The sequence below is a fragment of the Electrophorus electricus genome, chromosome 9 (assembly GCF_041902795.1).
Source record: "Electrophorus electricus isolate QZ-2024a chromosome 9, ASM4190279v1, whole genome shotgun sequence".
Classification (NCBI taxonomy): Eukaryota; Metazoa; Chordata; class Actinopteri; order Gymnotiformes; family Gymnotidae; genus Electrophorus; species Electrophorus electricus.
The window spans coordinates 5,982,220-6,005,773 of record NC_137505.1 but is presented as its reverse complement, the minus strand read 5'-3'; the positions used below and the strand labels follow the sequence as shown (position 1 = coordinate 6,005,773).

At 47.0% G+C, this 23,554-nt stretch overlaps 3 protein-coding genes across 5 annotated transcripts; 1 reads left to right on the top strand and 2 right to left on the bottom strand.

Moving 5' to 3' along the window:
• Window positions 1–667: 667 nt before the first annotated feature.
• Window positions 668–17,113, bottom strand: lats2 (large tumor suppressor kinase 2). 3 transcript variants are annotated; one of them, XM_027027943.3, is made up of 8 exons: window positions 16,574–17,113; window positions 12,728–13,522; window positions 8,423–8,555; window positions 6,742–8,276; window positions 6,056–6,638; window positions 5,670–5,852; window positions 5,453–5,559; window positions 668–4,291 (listed from the first exon to the last, which is right to left on the bottom strand). In XM_027027943.3, exons 2-8 carry the CDS (start codon window positions 13,076–13,078, stop codon window positions 3,758–3,760), a joined length of 3,426 nt encoding a protein of 1,141 aa, XP_026883744.2. In that variant the 5' UTR covers window positions 13,079–13,522; window positions 16,574–17,113; the 3' UTR covers window positions 668–3,757. The 3 variants fall into 3 exon arrangements, with proteins under 3 accessions (XP_026883744.2, XP_081576781.1, XP_081576782.1); XM_081720655.1 differs by lacking the exon at window positions 12,728–13,522; XM_081720656.1 differs by lacking the exons at window positions 12,728–13,522; window positions 16,574–17,113 and adding an exon at window positions 8,690–12,721.
• A 721-nt stretch (window positions 17,114–17,834) lies between these two features.
• Window positions 17,835–21,142, bottom strand: LOC113588665 (uncharacterized). The gene is made up of 2 exons (XM_035523007.2): window positions 20,879–21,142; window positions 17,835–20,695 (listed from the first exon to the last, which is right to left on the bottom strand). Exons 1-2 carry the CDS (start codon window positions 21,054–21,056, stop codon window positions 19,302–19,304), a joined length of 1,572 nt encoding a protein of 523 aa, XP_035378900.1. The 5' UTR covers window positions 21,057–21,142; the 3' UTR covers window positions 17,835–19,301.
• A 110-nt stretch (window positions 21,143–21,252) lies between these two features.
• On the top strand, window positions 21,253–22,955 carry sap18 (Sin3A-associated protein). Its single transcript, XM_027027950.3, has 4 exons — window positions 21,253–21,446; window positions 21,822–21,931; window positions 22,029–22,151; window positions 22,608–22,955. The coding sequence occupies exons 1-4, from the start codon at window positions 21,375–21,377 to the stop codon at window positions 22,762–22,764; spliced, it is 462 nt and encodes a 153-aa protein (XP_026883751.1). The 5' UTR covers window positions 21,253–21,374; the 3' UTR covers window positions 22,765–22,955.
• The last annotated feature ends 599 nt before the right edge of the window (window positions 22,956–23,554 follow it).

Genomic DNA, 23,554 nt, shown 5'->3' with positions numbered 1-23,554 from the left:
GGGCCTTAGGCGTTAAACGCCACAACTATTAAATATTAAATATTATAATGAGTCCCTGGGCCTTAGGCGTTAAACGCCACAACTATTAAATATTAAATATTATAATGAGTCCCTGGGCCTTAGGCGTTAAACGCCACAACTATTAAATATTAAATATTATAATGAGTCCCTGGGCCTTAGGCGTTAAACGCCACAACTATTAAATATTAAATATTATAATGAGTCCCTGGGCCTTAGGCGTTAAACGCCACAACTATTAAATATTAAATATTATAATGAGTCCCTGGGCCTTAGGCGTTAAACGCCACAATTATTAAATATTAAATATTATAATGAGTCCCTGAGCCTTAGGCGTTAAACGCCACAACTATTAAATATTAAATATTATAATGAGGCCCTGGGCCTTAGGCATTAAACACCATAACTATTAAATATTATGAGTCCCTGGGCCTTATGCATTCAAGACCATAACTATTAAATATTATAATGAGTGCAAGTCTTGTTCAAGTTTATTGTGTCTACCACTTGTTTTCATCTTGATGAGTTACAAACACAGATGTTAACTGATACAAGTATGTTAATAAAAGGTCCTTAAGTGCAAGATCACATAAATAAATAAGTAAATAAACAAGTAAATAAATAAATAAATAAATAATAGAAACAAATGGATGATTTATTTAATTTAATTTAGACATATACATTTACACATGTGAGAACAGTGAAAGCTTTTTAACAAATTCTTACATGTTTAAAAAAAAAGAAAAAAAAAAAAGAAATGAATCCAAATGTTTACTGCCTGTAATACTGTAGACATGGAGGTTCAAAAGTTAGCGCAGGAAAATGAAAAATAATGAAGATACAAAAAAAAATAATAATTAAAAAAAAAATCTGTATAAATTTATTTATATATATATATATATATATATATATATATATATATATATATATATATATATATATATATATATATATATATATATATATATAAATTTCAATAATAACTGCATTATATAATACATTAAGGAAAATCACAAAAAGAAGTCCCACCCCAACCAAGCACTGAAATACAAAAAACAAACAAACAAAAAAAAGCACACCAAATCCCGTTATGGTTTACATTATAGTCAATCAAAGATTGTCAGTCAGCACTTTCAAAAGTAAAATACAAAAGATCCATCCAAAACCACAACAAACAAACAAACAAACAAACAAACAAACATATGACCTCTTAACCTGACTCTATGGGGACTTTCTAGTAAAACTTCACTGAGTGGTCCATTGTGATGAATATGGGTTAGCAGAACCTCTGCCCCCACTTGCGGTCAAACTCTGTTGAGCACTTCAGGTTTTTAAAGCTTACCAATTAACCTCATCAGGAGATGATGCCATAAACTTCCAATATTAGCTTAAGACATTTTACTGTAAATTGTCACTACACCTTTAATCTAAACTTATTTTAATTTAAGATGTGATTGTCTCTTGACTACATGCAAGAGGTCATCACGGATTGTAGATTTAAGCTCTTCCAATCAGTTGTCCTGGGAAGGTTCAGTAAATGTAGACAAATGCTGGGTTTGATTCAGTGAAATAGTGAACATCAATGATTGTCAATTTTCAAAGTTAATTTTGGCATGTTGAACAGTTACTCACTGCAAATTCTTGTAGCACAAATGTCAATCAAATGAACAATATTAATAAAATTTAATACAACCACAGCCACATCAGCTCACACAAGATTAAAACACAAGCACATAATATTTGTAATTCATTACCACACCTCGCGATCATTAAGTCTCCTTCAACGTTTGGATGTTTCATTTTCAAATCTCGTTCCGCCCTCACTTCACAGCACCTTCTCCCGGACACTCAGGGCCAGCCTGAACGAAGGGGGACCATGCGCTTCCATCTCCTCAAATACTGATCAGCATGTGGTGGACACACCCACACATTCATTACAAGGCACACAGTTCGTCACGTCCCACGTCAATCACACCGTCAACCAATACCACACTTTTTACAAAAAAAAAAAAAAAAAAAGGCAAAAAATTGAAAAGCATATATGAAAAGTATGATAACGTAACATCAATAACAATGAGCAGCATTGGGTCAGGTAACGATATTGAAAATACAAAAACTAATATATTTACTTTTACATAGTGTATCTCAGTATTAAGGTGAAAAAAAAAAAAGAAGCTATTTGTGTGATTAGAAATCTATCATGTATTTTCTGTATTGCACATAACCATACCATCACACACACGTTAAGCTTCATCGTCCTCTTTGCATGGCTCTCCAAACGCTTTTCACTACTGCATGCACTTCAGTCAAAGACTGACTATAATACTGTGTAGTGGACGTGTGATACAATGGCACAGTTCACTTCAGGCCTGCCAACATTGGGTACTCCACATGTTGAACTGGCTAACAGTTTTGCGTAAGTATTCCCAGTGGATCTTCATGAAGTTAACAGGTGAAAAATAACCTCCATGATTTTAAGACATCCTTATTCAATTTATTAATTTAGATAAAATATTTCAACAACAAAAATACTTTTCATCCATTATTTACTTAAGATTGTGTCCAGATCCGCCCACACGCTGTTATTGCATCACTGGGGAAGGATCAGGTTCTCTTATGCTCGGGAGTAATACACGCTGGATTCTTGAAAGCAACGACGACCTCTCTTTTGGTGAAAAGCCAACACAGACACGGAACTAATTCTAAATTAGCAAGTTACACAATCTCATAACAGGTCTGTGATGCAGATAAATGAACAGGCTCTGAATATGCAGCACATACGTGAAGCAAGCAAAAAACTTCTGGAAAGTGTAGATTACGGCTTTGACAGGTTCGGGGGGGAGGACACCTCTCGACCTGTTATGATAACATATGCACTCAATTGCCAACGTTGTGTCAATGCGATGGCAGTACTACTGCCGATGGGCATTCAGACCCATCAAGCATCTGCATTACGACCGCTTCAATTCAGATTAACTTTATATGCAAAAAAGAACCTGAGCCTTATCTTGTCTTAATGCATGTGTACTGATTCTCCTGGAATTAGAAGGCAAGAATGAGCCCTTTAGAATGAAAAAAAATGTAGAAATATTTTGGCTTAAAAAAAAAAAAAAAAAAAAAAAAAAGAAGAGCCACTACTCTGTGCTGTTACAGAACAAAACTCTGCAGTGGGAACCGTATTTTATATTCATGGCTATGGTTTCAGGTTAAACAGGATGTAAGGATTTTGATGAAACTGTCTGGGTCACATGACAGGCAGATCTCCCAGAAAGCACCACCAGCTCAGGGCATCGCTGCGTCTCCTCTGGAATTAAGAACGACCAGGCTAGCATCAACTGGGCAACGGAGGAATCCCGCGTCCCACCGGAGCCGGTGCAGCCCCCCACCACGTGGCCAGAGATTTAGGGAACGGGACCCAGTAATCCGAGAGAACGGAGCGCCATGCGGTGCGTGGATAGCACAACTCCGCTATCTCTGGAAGTCACTCTTAACGAATCCGTGTCCTTACACATGTCCAACGCGCTTTCTTGGTCCCAGAGTGCAGTTCCAAACAGACGTACGTGTCCTCGAACAAGTCAAAAAAGATCCTGCAGAAGTAAAACGCATTCCACACTGCGTCATTCTGCATTTTTCCATGTCCATCTCCTAGTTATCCTCCTAGGATGGCCTGGTGAGCTGTAGTTTCACCAAGTCTACACCAGGTGGCACTGCCGAAGCTCGTGGACGCACGCCTCGTGCCTCACACGTACACGGGCTCGCACCCCTCACCTTGCTCTTCCTCGTCGTCTTCCTCGCGCTCCTCTTCTTCGTCGGGGCCTGCACCACGCGCCCCACTGCTGCCTGAAGCTCCCTGCAGCTCTTCGGGGGACTTTGGGTAACGGAACGGACAGCCGTTGTCGTCGAAGAACCTGCGGAAGGTGAACTCGTAGAAGGCGTGCTCAGGGTGCTTGCTGTGTGGCGAGCAGAGGGCGTCCCACGCTCGGGCACTGTCTCCACTGTCGCTCCACGCCCCCGGCGCCCCCTCCTCCTCCACGGGGTCAAAGTTGGAGGTGTCCATGGGGTGGGCGATCTTGGGCCGGTAGGGGGCAGGCTGGGTGCGGAGGTTGCTGGAGAAGTCCACCTGGGCGAAGAAAGGGTGGGCCTTGATCTCTCCCGCACCATTGCCCCCGAGGCGCTCTTCCGCCGAGCAGCAGAGATGAGCAATGATGTGCACGGCCTCGGAGCTCAGCTTCACCTGCGGGGGCACCTGCAGCGTGCTCTCCCAGTTGATCACCTGAGAAGGAGAAGAGAGAGAGAGAGACGCCGTCACGCTAACAGAACAATTACGCTGCAACTGCGCTGTGTGGTCCAATTCCTGTAGACTGGATTTGGAGGAAGATTTGGAACAAATTCCAATAATCCCTTTGTGCGATTCTCTTCCAATATTTACTCAGATAGATTTTAGAACAGATGTGCTGTTGTTGTGCAAGCCCTCGGTGAACTACTGCAGAACATCACAGTTAACCATCAGCACGATAAGCGCGCGCACACACACTACAGGCTGGGGGTTTGTTACACGAAACATCTCTCTCGTCACTGCAATAAAAAAGTAGCACAAAAAGTCTAGAAGTACGTGTAATAGAGTCACATTAGCAAAAATATGAGCAGATATTTGCACAACACATGGCTGCTTCATGTTTGGTTTTTTTTCTAAGGCTAGCTAGAAAGGCTATGAATAAAATATAAGACTAGTCTTTATGTTTGGGATATAATTCAAAAACATCTCACTTTTTAAAAGAGAAGAACTAAACTTATATCAAACACTGAGATGCCAGGTTCTTAGGCACACCTCCTCTATAGCTGTAAATATGTACTATAAAGCCAAAAGTATACTATACGAGTGACATCACAACGCAAAACCACGGGGTAATTACGAAGCTCCTTTTAGCTACAACAGCCTCCACTCTTCTGGTAAGGCTATTCACAAAAGTCCAGAGTGCGTCTGGGAACGAGTGTCTGTTCCTTCCCAAGGACAGCTGTAAGGCCAACGTTACATGACCCCGCAATTGATGTTCCAACTCATTCCAAAGGTGTTCCGCATCAACGGTGTTGACGTCAGGGCTACGTGCAGGCCACCGGAGCTCATCCACCCCGAACTCTGCGAGCTCGTATATCGCTTCATGGCTCAGATGTTCCACATTCTATTTCAAAATAAGAGTCATTACAGTTGACGGGGCCAAAATTTCATGAACTGATCGGTAGTGAAGCTGGCGTCCTCTGGTGTTCAAAGTCACCGAGGCCTTTCTGCCAATGTTTACGGAGACCGCGGGATCATTGTTTACACGCCCGTTAGAAATGGGTGGGGAAAATCAGGAGAAGTGTCCGAATACTTTTGGTGCTCGAGCGTGGAGCTCCTGTTACTCAGCAGCATGGCAGCAAGTGCCATTTGCCTTACCTTGATCTGCGTCTCCGTTGGGGTAGCAGCGAGAAAAGGGGGCTGGCCCACCAACATCTCAAACAGAATGACTCCCACACTCCACCAGTCGCACAGCTGGGTGTATCCTGCACACAGCATTAAAAACACAATTCCAGGCCAGGACTCCCGAGTCGCCGGACGCAATAAAGCAAAAAAGACGCCACGTTGGCATTTCGATGGCGGGTCGGGGAGGTACCTTTCCGTAGTAGCACTTCCGGGGCGATGTAGTTGGGCGTGCCCACCAGCGAGTGCGCAAGGCAGCGCTGGTGTTGGCGTGCCGCCCGCTGTTCCAACGTAATCAACCGGTCGCCACAGCGACAGTTAGACACGTCGTCCCACAAATCACTTGGATCCATGCTGTCCTGCCGGATGTGATTCCCTGTAGAAGTGGTTGGAAAGGACAACAGCATCAGTGATGAACTAAAGCCCAACAGACGAAGGGCCTGGTCGTCTTCACGCTCCAGAAGTACAAAGACGTCACTACCGACCTCCAGAACGCATCAGAAACACCGCATGCCTAATTAGTCATTAATGACTGCTGCCTCCCTGCGCGGAAGGCCCAGGAGATGGCCTCCTCCTCACCTTTCTGGTAATACTTGGAGTTGTGCGTCCACCGAAAGCCTGTGCACAGGCCAAAGTCAGTCAGCTTGATGTGCCCGTCCAGGTCGATCAGGATGTTGTCGGGCTTGATGTCCCTGTGGATGAACCCCATCTTATGAACGCTCTCGATGGCCAGAGTGAGCTCCGCCACGTAGAACCGGGCCAACGGCTCAGGGAAGACCCCCATCCGGATCAGGAGACTCATCATGTCCCCTCCGGGAATGTAGTCCATCACAAAATACAGGCTGTCCCGGTCCTGAAAGGAGTAGTACAGCCGGACCACCCACTCGTTGTCCGCCTCGGCTAGGATGTCCCGTTCCGCTTTCACGTGGGCCACCTGGTTGCGGTTCAGGACGTCTTTCTTCCGGAGGGTCTTCATGGCGTACAGAGCTCCCGTGTCCACCTTACGGGTCAGACACACCTCCCCGAAGGCGCCAATCCCGAGCGTTTTGATCTTCACAAACATGGACTTGTCCATCTTGGCGCGGCGCAGCCGGTTGTAGTTCGATTCCTTCTGGTTTAGCATTTTCCGCATCTGCTCCTGCTCTGCTTCCGACAGACCAGCCTGGCGGAGGTAGGAAAGAAAGGAACCGTTACAAAAGAGGAAAAGAAGAAGAAGTTACAAATCACAGATGGCTGGGTTTTCCGACGCGTTTTGGGTCCCTCACCTTCGACATCTCCTGTTCCAGCTGAAGTCTGCGGTTGACTTTCTGCTGGTAGGTCTTCATGACGTTCTCCACATGCTGCTCCATGTAGAATTTGAAAGCGAAGGGAGAGTAGCTCTTGATGCGAGACTCCCTCTTCTCCTCGTCGCGGGCGTTCTTGCGCACCGGCACCGGCGACGTCTGAATCTGCTTCTTGTCTTTCACGGCTTTCTCCACCTTGCCTGACTTGGCTTTGCCCTTGGCTACTGGCTCCTCCTGTTTTCCGGCTACACCACCCGGGCCAGGCCTGCAGGTGGTGCTGTGCTCCGGCGCTCCGGCTACGCTTCCAGCGTCTAAAGGTGCGGGTTCTGGTCCGCCGGTGGCTCCAGACACGAGCAGCGTTTTGGGGTAAGGCGGCGGTGGACATCGGGTCTCCTGGGTTGGATCCAGGGTAAAGCCTTCATCGGGCGAGTACCCGTGGGGCTCCGGGGCGTCCTGCGTCTGCGCCGCCAACCAACCGGGGTGACATGGCCCCACTGCCGTTTTGGGCTCCGGCCTCATGACCCTCATGCTCTTAACCGGCTGCTGGATAGGGGGAGACGTGACAGCCGTGATCGTATTGGGTGGGCCCATGCCGGGCTCCTGCTTACCAGGGACGCCGGTCGCCGGAGGCATCGCCTGCCTGACGTTCACCTTCTGATGGTTGTTGAAAGAATTGGTTCTGCTGGGAACCCGCACCTCCCCTCTGAAGGGCCCCTGGGCCTGCCTGGCAGGGGGCGTGGCCTCTGGCCCCTGAGCACCTGCCCAGTGGTGCTCGTACAGGTCGAGGTTGAGGCTGGCCCTGGAGGGCGTGAGGAGGCCTTGTGGGATATCGGAGAACTCCGCACCCATAGCCGCCGCTCCTCCAGGCGAGCGCGACATCATGTGGACCTGGTGTGAGGTGGGGCTGGCCTGACGTGGGTGCGAGTGGGGCGGTAGATAAAGGTTTGGGGGGTAGCCACCACCATTCTGACCCATCACCCCTTTGCCTTGCATATTGACATAGTTGTCTGGGGTCAGAGGGGGCATCTTATTCTGGAAGGAGGCACTCCGTTTGATACTGTAGGAAGAAGGCTCCATTATGTGAGGTCTGTAGTCATAATGGGGACCGGGGCCCCCTGGTGGTTGCGACTGGAGCTGCATGGGCGGACCAGGCACACCGTAGCCCATTATGGCTTGCTCCATGGCTCCTGCATACCCCTTCTGCTGTGCAGGACCTGGGGGGTACATGGGGGTCCCTTGGGCATTCTGAGGAGCCATACCCGGAGGATAAGCGCCCAGGCTGTGAGGCCGGGCCATGGGGTTCCCCATCGCCGGACCCTGAGTTGAGCTGGTTGGTGGCATCATGTAGTTCATAACCGGAGGGCCAGCCATGTAGGGACGTGCCATTTCTCCCTCTGGTCCATAGCCAGCCCCCTCGTACAGCGGCGCACCCATCTGGTGGTAAGGAGGCCTAGCACCTTCACTGGAGGCCTCCATGGCTGGTCGATGGTCCACTGATGCTGGCCCTACACCTTTGCCTACAGAGAGGGGGTTAAGTGGTACACGTGGTTTAGCTATTAGCTTATTTTATTAGTGACAACAGCTTATTTTAACTTATTTTATTCAGCTGCGCTCTGTTTGAAAAATGAGTCTATGTGACTGCGAAAGGGTGTGTTGCACCAACCTGGCGAAGTTTGTTTGATGACGCGTACAATCTGCTCATTGCGGGGGTCCAGATAGCCCATCTTACTGATGTAGTCCAGCGCTGCCTCTATGTTACGGCTGCCAGTCTGTTTCAGTGCACGCATGGCCATTTCCTGTTTGACGGAATACATTTAAGGCATATATTTGGTGGACTTAGGTAACACTCACTCACGCAGGCACGCCCACCCCACATCATATGCATGAACACACAACACACGGTAATGGTAAAAGATAACATTCCATGCACCTGCTTCCTCTACAGGTCATCGACCCACTCCTTCCTGTACCAGGGCAAACAAAAGCTCTTCATAGAACACAGTGTGACTTCAGCCAGACACACCACACTACAGAAAAACCTCACTGGCAGTGACACACACACACACACACACACACACACACACACACACACACACACACACACACACACACACACACACACACACACACACACACACACACACACACACACACACACACCCAACACGAGAATAAAGTACACAGTTATAATCCGGAACTTAAATACAACCCTGTGCACCCACACCTATATGAGGACATCCCTGAAAGGCATATGACCTCACGGTGAAGTCACCCTCCCTAAACCTCGCTGCACAAACGCGGCACGGTTACTCTCATGCGCCATTTGGTGGCCAGATATGGAAGGTTCACACAGCACACCATAGAAGAGCGGGGGAGGGGGGTCAAGTGGTGTCTCAGCTACTCGTTACACATCCCCTTGTGATTTTTTCCTAGAAAACGTGAATTTGTAAATAAACAAGTGCGAGGTGTCTAGTGCCTCAATCGGTCCAGAGTTGCAGAGTGTGTTTAGTTATGGCTGTTGGTGAAGGCAGAGCTCTGCAGGCATGTCAGCCAGGACAACTGTGAACAGACTGCGCACACAGTTCAGTCAAACAGGTGCCACAGAGATTCTCCTCATTCCCCGAGTGCGAGTTAGAGATCAAATGCACCTCCCCTTTGTGTGTTTTTGCGCATGTGCACACAAGCGACTTACACACGGTCATTTCGGCGTGCATTCTGATATTTCATCTGTCTGTAAGCTTACACACACACAGGAAATGTTTTCAAGTGTCTGTACAAATCCATTGTTCTCTAAAATAATAGTTGTGTTACGGTCCTTTGAGTTGTGAGTTACGGTCCTTTGTTCCCTACTCATAAGAGGCATCCGTCCTGGTGTCCTTTGAGATTTAAAAAGGTACTACAAAGAAACACACACACACACACACACACACGGGTCAGTTCGGGTTTGACCACCAGAGTTCAAGTCCTGACCTTTGCTGCCATGGTGACAGATGTTCAGGACATTCCACAAGCCAAGAAGGAAAAATTCCAGCTATGTGAAAAGCTGCACTTCTCTCTCTCTCTCTCGGCATGTGTCCCTCCCGCGGTAATCTTTCTGCTCCCTTTCGTTGTCTTACTGCCTCCGTTTCGCCTCTTCGCACGCTGGCTGCGCCTGAAATATCTGCGATCACATTTACCTCCTAGTCATTATGGTGACCGCCGCAAACCTCACTGCAAGCGCAGACGTTTAAACACCACCTCCAGCCAAAATGACAGTACGCCCGCACACGTGCGTGCACGCACACCCCTTTCAGACAGACTAGGAGGCACAAAACGTCTCACTTCAAGGAATGTAGTGTCAGCATTTCTGAAGTGACAACTATTTGTTACCTACAGTGCACAGAGGAGGCATTGTATTAAAACGCTTTCGTCTTGCACCCGTCTTCCCTTTGGCCCAGTTCCGGGTCACATCCCTCCATACGATATGCAAATGGAAGCCATACAGAGGATCCTTAGAGACAACATGCAGATGGACACGAACACCCGCAGAAACAGAGTAAAAGAAAAACCAAACAAGCAACCCACAACTGAGTGCCACACTACATTGCAGGTCTCTTACAATTTTTGCGGGTTTATGGGGGGTGATTACTTCCCTGCCCCGCTGTGTGGTGAAGTGCGAAAGCGGTAAAAGAGAACGAATTACAGCGTGTACTGAACTACATACTGTTAAAATCAAAGACGCACAACCCGACCTGGCACGCTGGTCGTATAAATATTGATCAGTCAGGAAAAAGAATATGGAGGCGTGAAATATGCAGGTTAGGAGGTTAACTACTGAATATCTGAACAAAACCTTCTGCCAAGAGAAATATGCACTCAGTATGTACAGGACAAACGTATAAGACCAGACACGAGTGACCACTGAGTGACTCATTCGCGAACAAAAACACGGTTTTAAGGTGGACCTGGTGCCCTCCTGTGTCCCTCCCCACTCCAGTAAAACATTTCCTCCTTAAATTCTGTAGGCAATTATGTAACCAGCTGCGGTATTGCTCTGTAACCCACCGAACGAGGATATTCCGATAAGGATCGGAACAAAGGAGCGAGGGAAAGGCCTTGGGGCAGAGTGCGGACAGCCAGGACATTCCCGGAATGTGCTTAGGGAGGGGGGCGTACAGGGCCTTTTCAAAAGCCAAGAGAAGCCTAAAACTGTGTCCCCCACTCTCACACACACACACACACCTACCTGAGTCAGTACATAATAATGCCTGTGGATAATAATAGTGGAGATTAGGGAATTGTGTGCTGTAACGGGAAACCTGCACACAAGATAAAAGTCTGAAGTCTTGTTGCTAAAAGGATGGCATCATCATTCAGTGATTAAACCAATAACTGATGATCAGATAGACTTGCGTAAGAAACATTTCCAAAACTGTACTTTTTAAAAATAAAGTTAAAAAAGAAAGGAAAAGAAAGGGAGACCATGAGGGAGGGAGAGAGGCAGACCGAACCCGAGCACGCGCGCCGTCCCCGGCCAGCCCGCGTCACACCCGTTGGAGGAACAATTCCACCCAGCTGATACTGAATCGACACTTCCTCTGCGCGTTAGTTGTGTCCCGTCCTTAACCACACGCCCAGCGGGGGAGGCGTGAGCCAGTCAGTCTCCAGGTCTACTGGTACAGAGGGCCAGCTCCTGCTACGTCTAAACGTAGGCTCCTAAACTCTGCACCGGGACGATGGACGCAGGCGCAGCCTCGACACTGGGACTTTTAAAACATGACCGTAGCCAAAGAGCCAAGAACGCGTCCAGATCCAGGCCGGCACCGTATTGGAACCCCGCTGATGGCATGTTTCGGGTCTCGGATAGCGCGTAAAGAGTAAGCGTGCCAGCCACGCCGCAAAGACCGCGACAGAGGCGCCCCCAGGCCGCGTCCCGGAATTCCAGCGTGCGGTGGCGGATCGCTCCGTGGGTCTGCGCATGGTACATTCCCCGCATGCCGCGCGATCCCAGGGCGCCTCCAGGGCCTGGTGGAGGGAGCCATGCCACTGTGGGCCGCTCGGAGAACGCTCAGCAGAGCATGAACCACAACTATAAAACACACCCACCTCCCCCACCCACGCCACAAATAGAAAGAACTAATGAACTAAACTAAATTACCACCACCCAGAAACTTAAAATTAGATTTTTTTAAGTAAAATTGTAAGTTGGTTTTTTTTCCTGTCCAAAAAGGTCCTACTAAAGGCTCACCAGCATTTCATATAAATGGTGCTTTTAACTGCTGGTGTGTGCTCAGATGCTCCAAGGATTATGAACACTTCTGGTTTTTCACGGCGCGAGGTGATTAACTTCACTTCCACGCGGAAACGTTCCCTGACCTCCCCTCGCTGGGGTGGAGATGTTCCACACGTCTTGTGAAATCTCACTCCCATTTCATCAGCATTTCTACACTGTTACGTAACCACGTCAGAGTTAGCAGAGCACAGGTTCACTGTGTGTGCTGTAACTTACACAGAGAGTTGTTGTTCATGGTAGCCTTTCAAAGGCTAAGGTCTGCTGAGATACAGATTTGAACAAAGACAGGAGATATAACTGGAATACCGGTGCATTACCATTCACTGTAAAATAATATATAACGAAGTTTCAGTTATTCTTCAACTGCCACTACTTAAACATGTCAGAAAACATGCCGTCGTTCAACTCCACCATAACGGCACTTGGCTGACGCTTTTATCCAAAGCAACTTAAAATTCTGACTGAACACAACTTGAGTAATTGAGGGTTAAGGGTCTTGCTCAGGGGCCCCAACTGTGGCAACCTGGCAGTGGTGGGACTTGAACCAACAACCTTCCCATGACAGTTTGGAGAGAGAAAAACCCCGCAAAACATTTCAATTCTCTAGATCAAAAACGTACATGAAACATAACACCCGTGGACACACAGATGCCTCATACACGCTCTCCTCCACGCACACACAACCACACTCCTTACCTGATCGCATCCGGCTTTGACTAGCTCTTGCAGCATCTGTCGGTTGACGTCTCCGCTGGGGTGCGCCGTGCTCGATGGCGGTCCCGAGTCATTGGCAAAGGGCATGAGGGACTTGCGGATCTCCCGCAGGGCACTCTGGTGGTAGTTGAACTTCTGAGGCTGGCGAAGCTGCTGCTGCTGCCCGGCCTGGTCTTTACCCTTATTGTCTCTGCCTCCATCGCCCCGCCCACTGCCCCCGTGGAGCGCCTGGCTCACGAGCTTGGCCGGCTGCTTCAACCCTTCCTTGATCTCCTGGAGGCGCTGCCGGGTGTTGCCCATATACGGTGCGGCGGGGAAGGTTTTGGGCCGCATGGCTGGACCGGAGCTGCCGTACGGCGCGCACTCGCGCACGCCGTGGTCAGAGCCCAAAGCCAAACGCGCGTCTGCTCACTCACACACACATCCCATGTGTTTAAAGTGTACGCAAAACGTTTAAAGAAAATTTTGTAAAAAACACACACAAAAACACACACACACACACACACACACACACACACACACACACACACACACACACACACACACGAAAACAAAACAAATAAACAAAACAAAAAACAACACGATCAAGACTGAGCAGTGAGCGGTCTGACCTAAGCAGACCTAAGGCAGGACCGGGACTCTTGTGGTATCTCAGCACTCTCGGGCTCCTGCCGGATCACATGGTGTCTTCTAGGGGTCACATTCACCCCCCTGCCATGCCATGAAAGGGCTCACAAATGTGGCTTGGCTCCAGTCCCAGCTGGACTGCATCTCTGCCTGTGGAGAGGCAGAAGAAAGGGGTGTTGTGAAGGTGTGTGCAGGTGTGCGCCGGTCCAGGGCCGGTCCAGGCCCCGTCCGGCTCCCTGCATCTCTCTGCTCCTTGCGAAATGCCCGAGCCGGACCAGAAACTGGCACCTCTGCCCTGACGGACCTCAAACAGCATCCTTTGCATTCCAGCACAAGGCCAGTACTCTCCGGGACAGGCCTTTCGCGAAAGACCCATTTCATGCAGAAAGGGAGAAACTGTTACTTATCAATTAACTACTCATCTGTCTGTTACACACAAACAGCCCCAATGCAATAAATCCTTTATTGTGAAGAACTGCATCCAAGTCTAAAAAAATGTTTAAAAGGGGAACGTTTTGTGCTTGGAGTTTGGTCACTGTTTCATTCTATTAGTTGAGCGGTTTAAAACAACAATAAATGGTCAGGCTGTAGGAGTTGTCTAGAAACTACAGCAGGATCACCGTTTCGCTGCTGTCAAAAGCCCGGAGGAGGGGGGGGAACACAGCCGTGCCCCTTCAGTTCAGAGCGTCGGCAAACATTCCGGTCAAGTGGAAAAACGACACGCACACGGGTCACGGCCGAAGCCTGCCCGCAGCGCAGCGTTCCGGGATTGCTCAGTCTCCAGGATCTCTACCCGGAGCTGCCACTCCTGCGAAGCTGCCAACGGTGGGTTGGAACACAAAGCATTCCTCTCCACAAGCAAGAACATGAAAAACCGCAGCGTTGCATCGCAAAAGCGGCATGCCTGGAATAAAGTGCTAAACAAACACACTAACGGAGCACACCTTCGAAATGTCATTTACAAGGAAGGGAACAGCTGCAAATCAGGAATAAGACAGCTATTGTCTCTCCCCCCCACCCCCAAACCAACGTGTTCTCTCCGGCATGCTCTCATTTGTCCCAGTTATTCGTTTTGATGGCACTGCGCAATTTACTGTAACGGCAAGTCTTCTGACAAATCTACAGTTAAAGTCCACGGGGCAGGGCTTGCCCAGAAACCAGCCTCAGAGACATAGGCTACTAGCCACTTTCTTAAGTAAGAGTTAGGCTAACCATAGCCATACCTCTGCGCAGATTCCAGACGCATTACTGAAGAAGGCGGCGTTCGGTGTACAGTTTCTCACAGATGTAAGCGCAAGGGTCACAAACGGACGCCAGAACTCCGAGATGCGTCATTGGTCTCGTTCTGAATGCGCAGGCGAATAGGTCGACATCATCGGCTGAACAGCAGGGCCCTGTGGCTTTTTCACAGACACACAGGGCAGCACTCTACTTCCCGGCTGCGACATGCAGGGCTGTTCGACACACTTCAGGAAAGACTGCCGTGCTGCGACACGAAGCTCCGTCGGGTCTCTCACATCCTCGGGTGTGGGTGGTGGTGCAGATGTAGTAATGGATCGACAACTGTCTGCAAAGGCCTGCATGGAGCATCCTGTTTATAATGCATACCTTATGACACCTTATGTGGTACACTGGATCCCGGATCCCATATGCATGAGACTGGAAATTAGAGCCAAACCAGTTCATCAGATGGGGCATAAAGTTATTTATGTGCCAAACCTGTATTTCAAGCATTCGACCTTTAAAAGTCGAATTAGAAACCTTTAAAAAGTTGTCTTAGGTTTCTCATCTGAAACCATCGAGTACTGAAATCTTTTTCTTCCCACAAGCTCCATGCAGAGTAGCATAGCATAACTTGCATTCATTACAAAGTGCTTGCTGGACAGCCAATGAATGTCATACATAGGTCAAAGGTCAAGCCACTAGCCTGCTTTTCTAAAGACGTTCAGGCATCAGCCAAAAGATTCAAACCAAATAAGAACGTTGCATAGCCAGGAAGTCATCTGGTGATCACTTTTTAAGCAATATCTGAAGACAACTATACCAGTTATAGAATGCATATTAAAACTGTAAAATATATGCAAGTATATCAATCAGGAAGAACTCAAATGTGAAAACAATAATAGGTTTTACTATCAAAACAATCAATCTGGAAATTATAATGCAACTGGATACTCCACTTGGCAAGGAGGTAAAGGTTTCTTCAAGAAAAACAGGACTATTAAAACACATCAAATCAAAATCTCAATATACCCATCAACAAATGTCAAAGACTAATGCTGCTCACTGTACAGCATAACGTGGGCGGGTCCCAATAGCTGCTTCATATCAATGAAGCCATGAAATACATAGTGAGAAATAGCGTGACGGGTAACAGACATGCACTAAATTCAAGTTAATAAAAACCCTGCAAAGATGCAACAACCACAGTACCTAGCATGTTCCCTGCAAGCAATAGGTACAGTATACCTGAGATGTTCTACACCTGAGACCCTATCTACAGCAACCACTACGACATTTTATTTATATATATATATATATATATATATGACCTTTAGCCTACATCTTAAACTCTGATCTTAATTTTCATTCTCAAACCATCAGCCCAACTTGAACACAGAATTGGCTCAAACTTTTTAAAGATGATAGTTTTCAAAAATTATATATATAACAAAAGCACTGCTCTCTGCAGCTTTAGCTTCCACTTTAACATTTCCGCCAAACACAATAGCAGGCTATTCTATAGTTTAAAACGGACGTCACGGATCAAAACACCTTTGCCCTGCATTTTCACACAGGTTATCACTATTAAAAAATAAAACAAAATCCATTTACAGATTAGGAGCTATTAATGTGTTAAAATGGGGTAAAGCGTGAAATTGCTGTGATTAAGTCAATCCCATCCCCATTATAACAGAAATAAAAGAGGGAGCGGATGTTGCGCCGAGCTGCCTGCACAGCGTCCACACTCCTCAGGTTTAAGGTTAAGAGAGAGTCGCTCGCCAGGCCCGGTCCGGCCCGGCCCGGAGCAGCTCGCCCCTGCACTGTACGCGGAGAAATGCACCAAACTTCCAACGCACAAACCACAACGGAGGACACACACACACACACACACACACACACACACACACACACACGAGATGTGTTCACACGCTTTTCCTATCCGCACCTTTGAAGAGTCGGATAGTTTGCGCCACTTACCGTGAGAGGAAAGAGTGGAAACCCAGCGTGAAGAAGTCCACGCGTCGGGGCTGCGTACTCGACCAACGACAGCCGAAGTCCCCTCGCAAGAGAAAACGACTCAAATATCACGCCCGCGTCCCCTCGTCCCAAAGACACGACCCGAACATCACGAGAGCGTCGTCCATTTCCTCGCGACTGCAGCTCGAAGTTGGACACTTACTGCATTCCTGGCGTGCCACGGCGGTCACGTGAGGAGCCCGTGCACGTCAGCACTGCACAGACGCGAGGCGGCCCTTCGGCGACAGGGTTTAGCAACAGGTCCTGTGGTGCAGGGACCAGTGTCCAAAATGACGGGCCGGCAGCGAAAATCAGCGTGATCAGATAATCAAAGCGTTGAAAAGAAAAGTTCCTCTGTCGCGCCATTTAGAGCAGACTGCTCGTGTAATATATCATACTGTAACGCCATATGCACAATACGCAACACTGTGGGTTACCAAATTGTGATAATCACTACCTGCTACGCTCACTGTTAAAGGCGCATACCACACGCACCAAACAAAACGCATCCAGAAAACAGACCTCTTCAGTATGGAATTACACACGGCAGTAGCCTAACCCTCGAGTTTACCACCAAACATCACCAAGTGCTTGTGTAATCATAATTATAGGGTTAGTTGGAGAATAAAGTAACCTCAGCCTTTATTCTTAGCAGTTTGTACTTTTCTTTAAAACATGTTAAAACAGTAAGACATATTGCGTAATATAATAATATATATTTTGCACTTTGAGTACCGCACCTTACCCTGGTTTGTCTTACAGGTGGATGAAAAGCTAAGATTCTCCTGTCGTTCCTAGTCTGATTATTCCTAATATGCTTCCCCCCCAACTCGGATTACAATCTTTAACATGACTGACTACGTTCCCAAGCCTACAAAGGTTATCTGTGTGGGTTACATTTTGGTTTTAAACCAACAAAATTGCTTACTATTAGATATTCCATTCCATACATTTTACTATTCCCTATTCCGGGTGGTTTCTCTGCGCGCCAAGATTTGTCCGTCGCCTTTGAGGACTCACTTATAAGAACACCTGAAGATGCAGGAGATATAGGTGTGGTCCAGGGCAAGCAGTACCCAGAGCACCACTGACCGAGTGTCTTATCCTACCCGGAGATTCATAAGTGTAAAAGTTCTCAAAGGTTTGTTTCTTAAGCTTGTGTACAGTCTCCTACAAAATAAATGAAGGTCTGTTAGAAAATCAGAATCCATCACAAATGGTACAGAGTCCATAATATTTTATGACTAGATATGCACAGGGTATATTTAATAAACAGGATACTGCATTACAGAATAACAGTGTTTGTGAACTTCATATAAGCACACTTTTGCACATTTTACAAAACGAGAAATAACAGAAGGGGAAAAAGTGCTTTTGAGTGATTATTTTGTGCAAAACCTATCTACACATCACATATGCAGTAATGCGGGGTAAATAATGGCTGCATCGGCCATCTGCACACATCTGCCTACAATCTGTTATCTGAGTGCACCATGTACGTTTCCAGCACTATGTACAAACACGCAAGCTAATGCAATGAAGCATGTTACGTGAGAACAGAACGAAACACCAATAACATGAAGTGTCAGATAGCCAGTGTCAGATACAGCTCATTCATTCATTTATAATGCCCAACCTCAGCATGTGCTGACACACACATACACACACGCACGCACAAATTACAGTCTCTACCAAAAAGTAAACATAGCATGCAGCAGTGTTAGAAGGAATTACAGTGAAAGGAAACATAGTATGCCTTTACAATATCTTATCAGCATGGCACTAACATGGAACGGCAACTGAGGATGAAGTGACGGAGCCAACAGTCATTAAAATGTAATAAAAGACCATCAGCTTGATACAAATAATAGAACATACACCCATTTTAAAAAAATGTAAAAAAAAACACCAGCGGGTTTGACAACACAGTATTGCCTTTGTAAAGGATAAGGCACTAGGACCTGGGGACAGCTAACATTGTTTCTGGCTAGAGGGCATGTTTTGTACCACAGCGATATTGTAATATGCCCAAGAACACATCACAGTCATATCAGTCTATGTGTATAATGACCCATGTCAAACCAAAGTATCAACAAATTCAGTCCATTAGCCCAGGACCTCATTTAAGTCAGCCTCACATTAAGATACATACGATAAACACGTAAGCTGGTCCTTAGGATGACTAGGGGACCCCTGCACATGGGTCTTTAGTCAGGAGACAGAAACGGTATGTGGCATGGGAACCCTCACGGCCAACAAATCTGATCACCTCTGCACAGCGAGGTGCACAGTCCAGGCTCCCAAAGGAAAATCGGCCCCGGGATTTTGGTTCCAACTATCTGGCATCGCCAATTAGCTCAAGACAGATGTTAGAACGTAATATAGTAAAATCTCCATTCCGCCTGCACTGGCCACCACACAGCTGGTCGGTAAATCTGACAGATTCATTTTCGTCTCCAAATATTTAAAGATAAGACGAGGTTTTAGGTTTTTGTGCATTAGAGAAAGCATGTGCAGTGTTCACCCAAAATGCCTTAAAAAACCTACCATAAGTGTTAAAAAAAAGCATAACAACACAAGGCAAAAATATATTTGAGCGTCACCAAGAGCATCAAAAAGGTCTGTAAAGTGTGAACCCTCAAGTAACATTATTTCCCGTCCCGGTGGTTTACGTGTTCTGTGATACAAGTCACTCTAGTGGCACAGCAGAAATGCACAGGTTGTTTAAGGCACAGGCAACCTGTACTATTTTGTCAAAAGTGGTCACATTTGAGCTTCGGTCTATAACTGTAAAGGGACTCTCCACTGGTCCGGTCAGCATAGAATATCTTTTCTTGACCATTTGTACCACCCTCCCCACATGCCTGTATACATTCATCCTTTCCTCAGAGATTAGCGAGGCCTCTTCTCTCGGGTTTTGGTCATTTTTAAACATCTTACTATGATCGTTAGTGATTTTGAGCTCAGCTTTGCGAGCACCCACTAAGTCACCAATGTCAAAATCACGCTCAGCTAGCACAACGTCACCAGGCAAGAGCTTACAAAGGAGACCACAGCTTTCTACCAAAGTCTTATCGCTAACATTGCCAGGTGACCCCCTGGAAACAAACATGACCACCCCCTGGGGGGCGACGCCGATCACATATTTGAGCTCACTAACAGAGGTGGGCCGTGACAAATGCCTGACCACCTCTGCTGTCTCCGTTGGTGATTGACGGTTTGCGTCCACGCTGACTGCTTTTTCCAGAGACACCGTGAAGCAGTCTAGAATCACAGCGCAGTCTGGATGAGTCTGTCTCACTGCGGCGGGGAGGTTCTTCCGCAGTTCCGTTCTGGAAGGCCAGAACACAGCCGTGGGCACCAGAGTGGTAAACATGATGCTAATGATTCGATGAACCGTCCTGGTTACAGTAGCCACTTTAACTCCAAAACGGTAGGCCAAGTCCTGATTCTTAAGATCAAGTCTAAGTCTCATTAATGTCAGAAGCAACTGTTGGAATTTCGAAAGCTTTGCATTTTTTTCACTCTTCATGTGTGGAACAAGAAGCCACATAACAGTCTCCAACACAAAATAGTTTGGCAACCCTGTATAGAACTGAACCTTTTCTGGGTCATTCCTGAAAGCAACTTCAGAAAGGGACATCTTCTCTAACGATTCCCTCAGTTCCATATTCTCTTTCCGCAGGGCGTTGAGACAGGCCTCGTAGTTGAGTGACTTTACGGTACTGTTTCCGAGCGCCTTATCCCCTTTGCACACGTTTTCGCTTTCGGATACACTTTCATCCTCATCCTCATCGTCATCACCACCACCACCGTCGTCATCCTCGTCCTCCTTTTCTTCGTCATCACTGTTTACCGAGGATTTAGTGCGTTCGGGACCCGGCCGACACCGGAGATGGCTAAGGTCTTCATCCAAGCGCCCCTGACCTTGCAGGTAAAGAAGAGCATTGGCAGCCTCCACGTGTGCTTCCTGTTTGTCATAGGGTTCAAAGGCTGCGGCTTCCTGTATGTTTGGGGATAGCGGGGCAGACGTGAAAACAGAGGGAACATAGTCTGGAGACCGAGGATTCTTTACCTGTTTACCTATGATGAGAAAACAGCAAATATCACGAGCAAGCTCAATGGACAGTGTAATAAAATTAAATAAACGATACGCTGTCTGCTTGCTTCATTCATGCAGGCTTCCAAATGCAAAAACCCAGGCTTGCACCATTTGCAGGTGATGCAGCCATGTGTCAGCCTCCCTGCGAACCGCCCGCACGTTACCTGATATGAAGTGCGTGCTGCAGAGTCTGCTGCCCTCGTTCGGTACCCAGCCCTCGCGATTCACGGCGGCGATCCACCGCTGCTTCCTCTCTGGGTCGCGCGGAAACCTGTAGAAGGACAGCGTGGTGCCAGGCGTCCTCCTGTTCCGACAGCCTGCTACCACGCACGTGTGCACCATATTAGGAAGGCCAGACGCTGCGCCAGCGTTCAGTCTTCGACCGCCGAGATTAATATTCTGACTCCCAAAATGGCGGGCGGCGGGTATCGCCCGTAGAAATGCATGGGCACTGCGGACGACGCGAGCTTCCGTCGTCGCTCGCGATTGGTCGCGGGGCCGTTTCGCGAGCTTCGGCGCGACGTCATCGCGAGGCGTCCCGCGCAGCGGTCTTGAGCTCGACGCGCGCGGCCGGGGAGAAGCTAAGCTAAGCTAGTTAACGGTCTGAAGCGAGCGGTCGCGGGGCCTTGTTCTGTTTTCGGGGTGGCAAGCTTGATCGCGATGGCTGTGGAGTCGAGAGTTACGCAAGAGGAAATCAAGAAGGAGCCGGAGAAGCCGGTGGACCGAGAGAAGGTACCCCGACTTTAGCGGTATACACCGGGAACGGGTACTCAGCCTCGGGTAAAATGGCTGAAGCTCGCTAGCAGCTAGCTAGTGTCAAACATTTTTGGTATTCATACTCAAATATTGACATAGTTACGGCTAAAGCTCTATCGCTATCCGTGTTATTTGCGGCTAACGTTACGAATACATTTATGACTACCACGTAAACAGGTGCGACATCGTTATTTAACGAACAGTCTAGCTAATGCTACCTAGTTAGCCCTGTGCTTCTACGTTAGCTAACGTGGATGGCTAGTTGACCTGCGAGCTAGGTTAGAAACATGTCGCTCGTTTGCTGGCTATGTGGGGTTAAACGTTTTGAATCGTTTGTTTTGTGTTTCGCAGACATGTCCACTGCTGCTTAGAGTCTTCACTACCAATAACGGCCGGCACCACCGAATGGACGAGTTTGCCCGGGGGAACGTGCCGTCGAGCGAGCTTCAGATTTACACCTGGTAATGAAAGGGTTGACTTGTGAATGAACGCCCATCTTACTCCCGGTGGTGGAAATACGATATTTCTCTACGTTTTACTCTAACGTTTATGCAATAGGATGGACGCCACGCTGAAAGAGCTGACCAGCCTGGTCAAGGAGGTTTATCCCGAGGCTCGAAAGAAAGGCACGCATTTCGGCTTTGCCATTGTGTACCCAGACCCTAAACGGCAAGGCTACAGGTAATGGAAAGACGTTTGTCCCTGTTGTATTACCGCCATTCTTTATTTAGGAGGATGATGATATGCCCCCATTTTCCCAGACAGACCTCTTTTGGGGCCTAAAAAAAAAGTCCAGTCGGGATTTCTAAAATCCAAATAATTAACAAGTCCCAAACAGCTGCTGGTGATCTGGTGGCTGGGCATATAGGTGGCCAAAAATTTTTGAGTTTTATGATCACAAGTGAATTAATGACTTCAAGCTAATAAATCATTTAATTTAATTTCTTTGTTGACATGGCATATTCGTATCTAAAGGCTATGAAGGCAATTCTTATTGGTCATGGAAGTGAATAAATAGGCTAAATATTTGAATATAAATAAATGTTAAGTAGTTATATATACGTGCCCAACTTCCATCCTCTTTTGCTACAAGCCAAAATATGGTCACCCTGCTTCAATTAAATTTCGAAATTGCAGAGTTAAAGACATCGGCAACACGGTATCAGGTCGCAAGGGTGCTGACGACTCTATGACGCTGCAGTCTCAGCGCTTTCAGATCGGAGATTATCTTGACATCGCCATTACCCCGCCTAATCGGGCGCCACCTCTCCAAGGACGCATGAGACCCTACTGATCCTGTCCAACTGTCACTCTGCGTTCCTGCAGTCTGGTCTACGGCTGAAGTTTTTTGTTGTATCTTTTAGTTTCTTTATTGAGTTTTTATACCAAATTCATTGGTTCCATATTGTTAGCTTTGAGGTTTTAACAGTCATCATTGCCACCATGTACAGCTTTTGTTAATAAACATAATGTTTTCCTGGTAAACTTATTTGTGTTTTTTGTTTTTTTTCAGAACAATTTAAGTGATTTAAGGATATTCTGATTCTGGAAATATGTAGTGTTTCTTTGGTACAAAAGAATACACAACACATTGTTCATTTGTATTGTGTAAACACTACAGAACTAAGGACATGCTCATTTGAAGCCTGAATTCTACTTTCACTGATGCACCCCCATTTTAATGTGCTTGTATTAAAAGTATGTGGGGTGTTTCAGTTTTAGCCAGGTATTCACTGATGGAGCCTACCCCATTCACTCATGTTCAGTTCAACGTTTGTTCACACCACCTGCCAAAGACATACAAGCTCATCTATATGCTATGTGCACAAAATGGACCATGGGAGGGAGGATGGTATTGAAATGTGCAGTTGCTCTTTTGTTTTTTTTTGGTTAGCAACTATTTTTGGGGCTATCAGAATGTAAAGATAAATGAACCAAAAATGACTTACAGCAGCTTAAAGTAATTTTTAAAGCCTCGATATAAATAACTCACTTTATTTATAAATGCTCTTGAGGTGCAGAAATTTGCTATGGCATGATAGGCTGTGATCATTAAAATAGTCTTGGCAAACCATGAGTGCACT

What these genes read in the sequence shown, in the direction of transcription:
- lats2 (XM_027027943.3), bottom strand. Translation starts at nt 13,078, where the DNA reads ATGCGGCCCAAAACCTTCCCCGCCGCACCGTATATGGGCAACACCCGG. An exon ending in TCAAAGCCGGATGCGATCAG is followed by an intron (nt 8,556 to 12,727) that starts GTAAGGAGTGTG and finishes TCCGTCAAACAG; the next exon opens with GAAATGGCCATGCGTGCACT. An exon ending in CAACGGAGACGCAGATCAAG is followed by an intron (nt 4,292 to 5,452) that starts GTAAGGCAAATG and finishes TCTCCTTCTCAG; the next exon opens with GTGATCAACTGGGAGAGCAC.
- LOC113588665 (XM_035523007.2), bottom strand. Translation starts at nt 21,056, where the DNA reads ATGGTGCACACGTGCGTGGTAGCAGGCTGTCGGAACAGGAGGACGCCT. An exon ending in CAGCACGCACTTCATATCAG is followed by an intron (nt 20,696 to 20,878) that starts GTAACGTGCGGG and finishes TTCTCATCATAG; the next exon opens with GTAAACAGGTAAAGAATCCT.
- sap18 (XM_027027950.3), top strand. Translation starts at nt 21,375, where the DNA reads ATGGCTGTGGAGTCGAGAGTTACGCAAGAGGAAATCAAGAAGGAGCCG. An exon ending in AGCCGGTGGACCGAGAGAAG is followed by an intron (nt 21,447 to 21,821) that starts GTACCCCGACTT and finishes TGTGTTTCGCAG; the next exon opens with ACATGTCCACTGCTGCTTAG. An exon ending in GAGCTTCAGATTTACACCTG is followed by an intron (nt 21,932 to 22,028) that starts GTAATGAAAGGG and finishes TTTATGCAATAG; the next exon opens with GATGGACGCCACGCTGAAAG.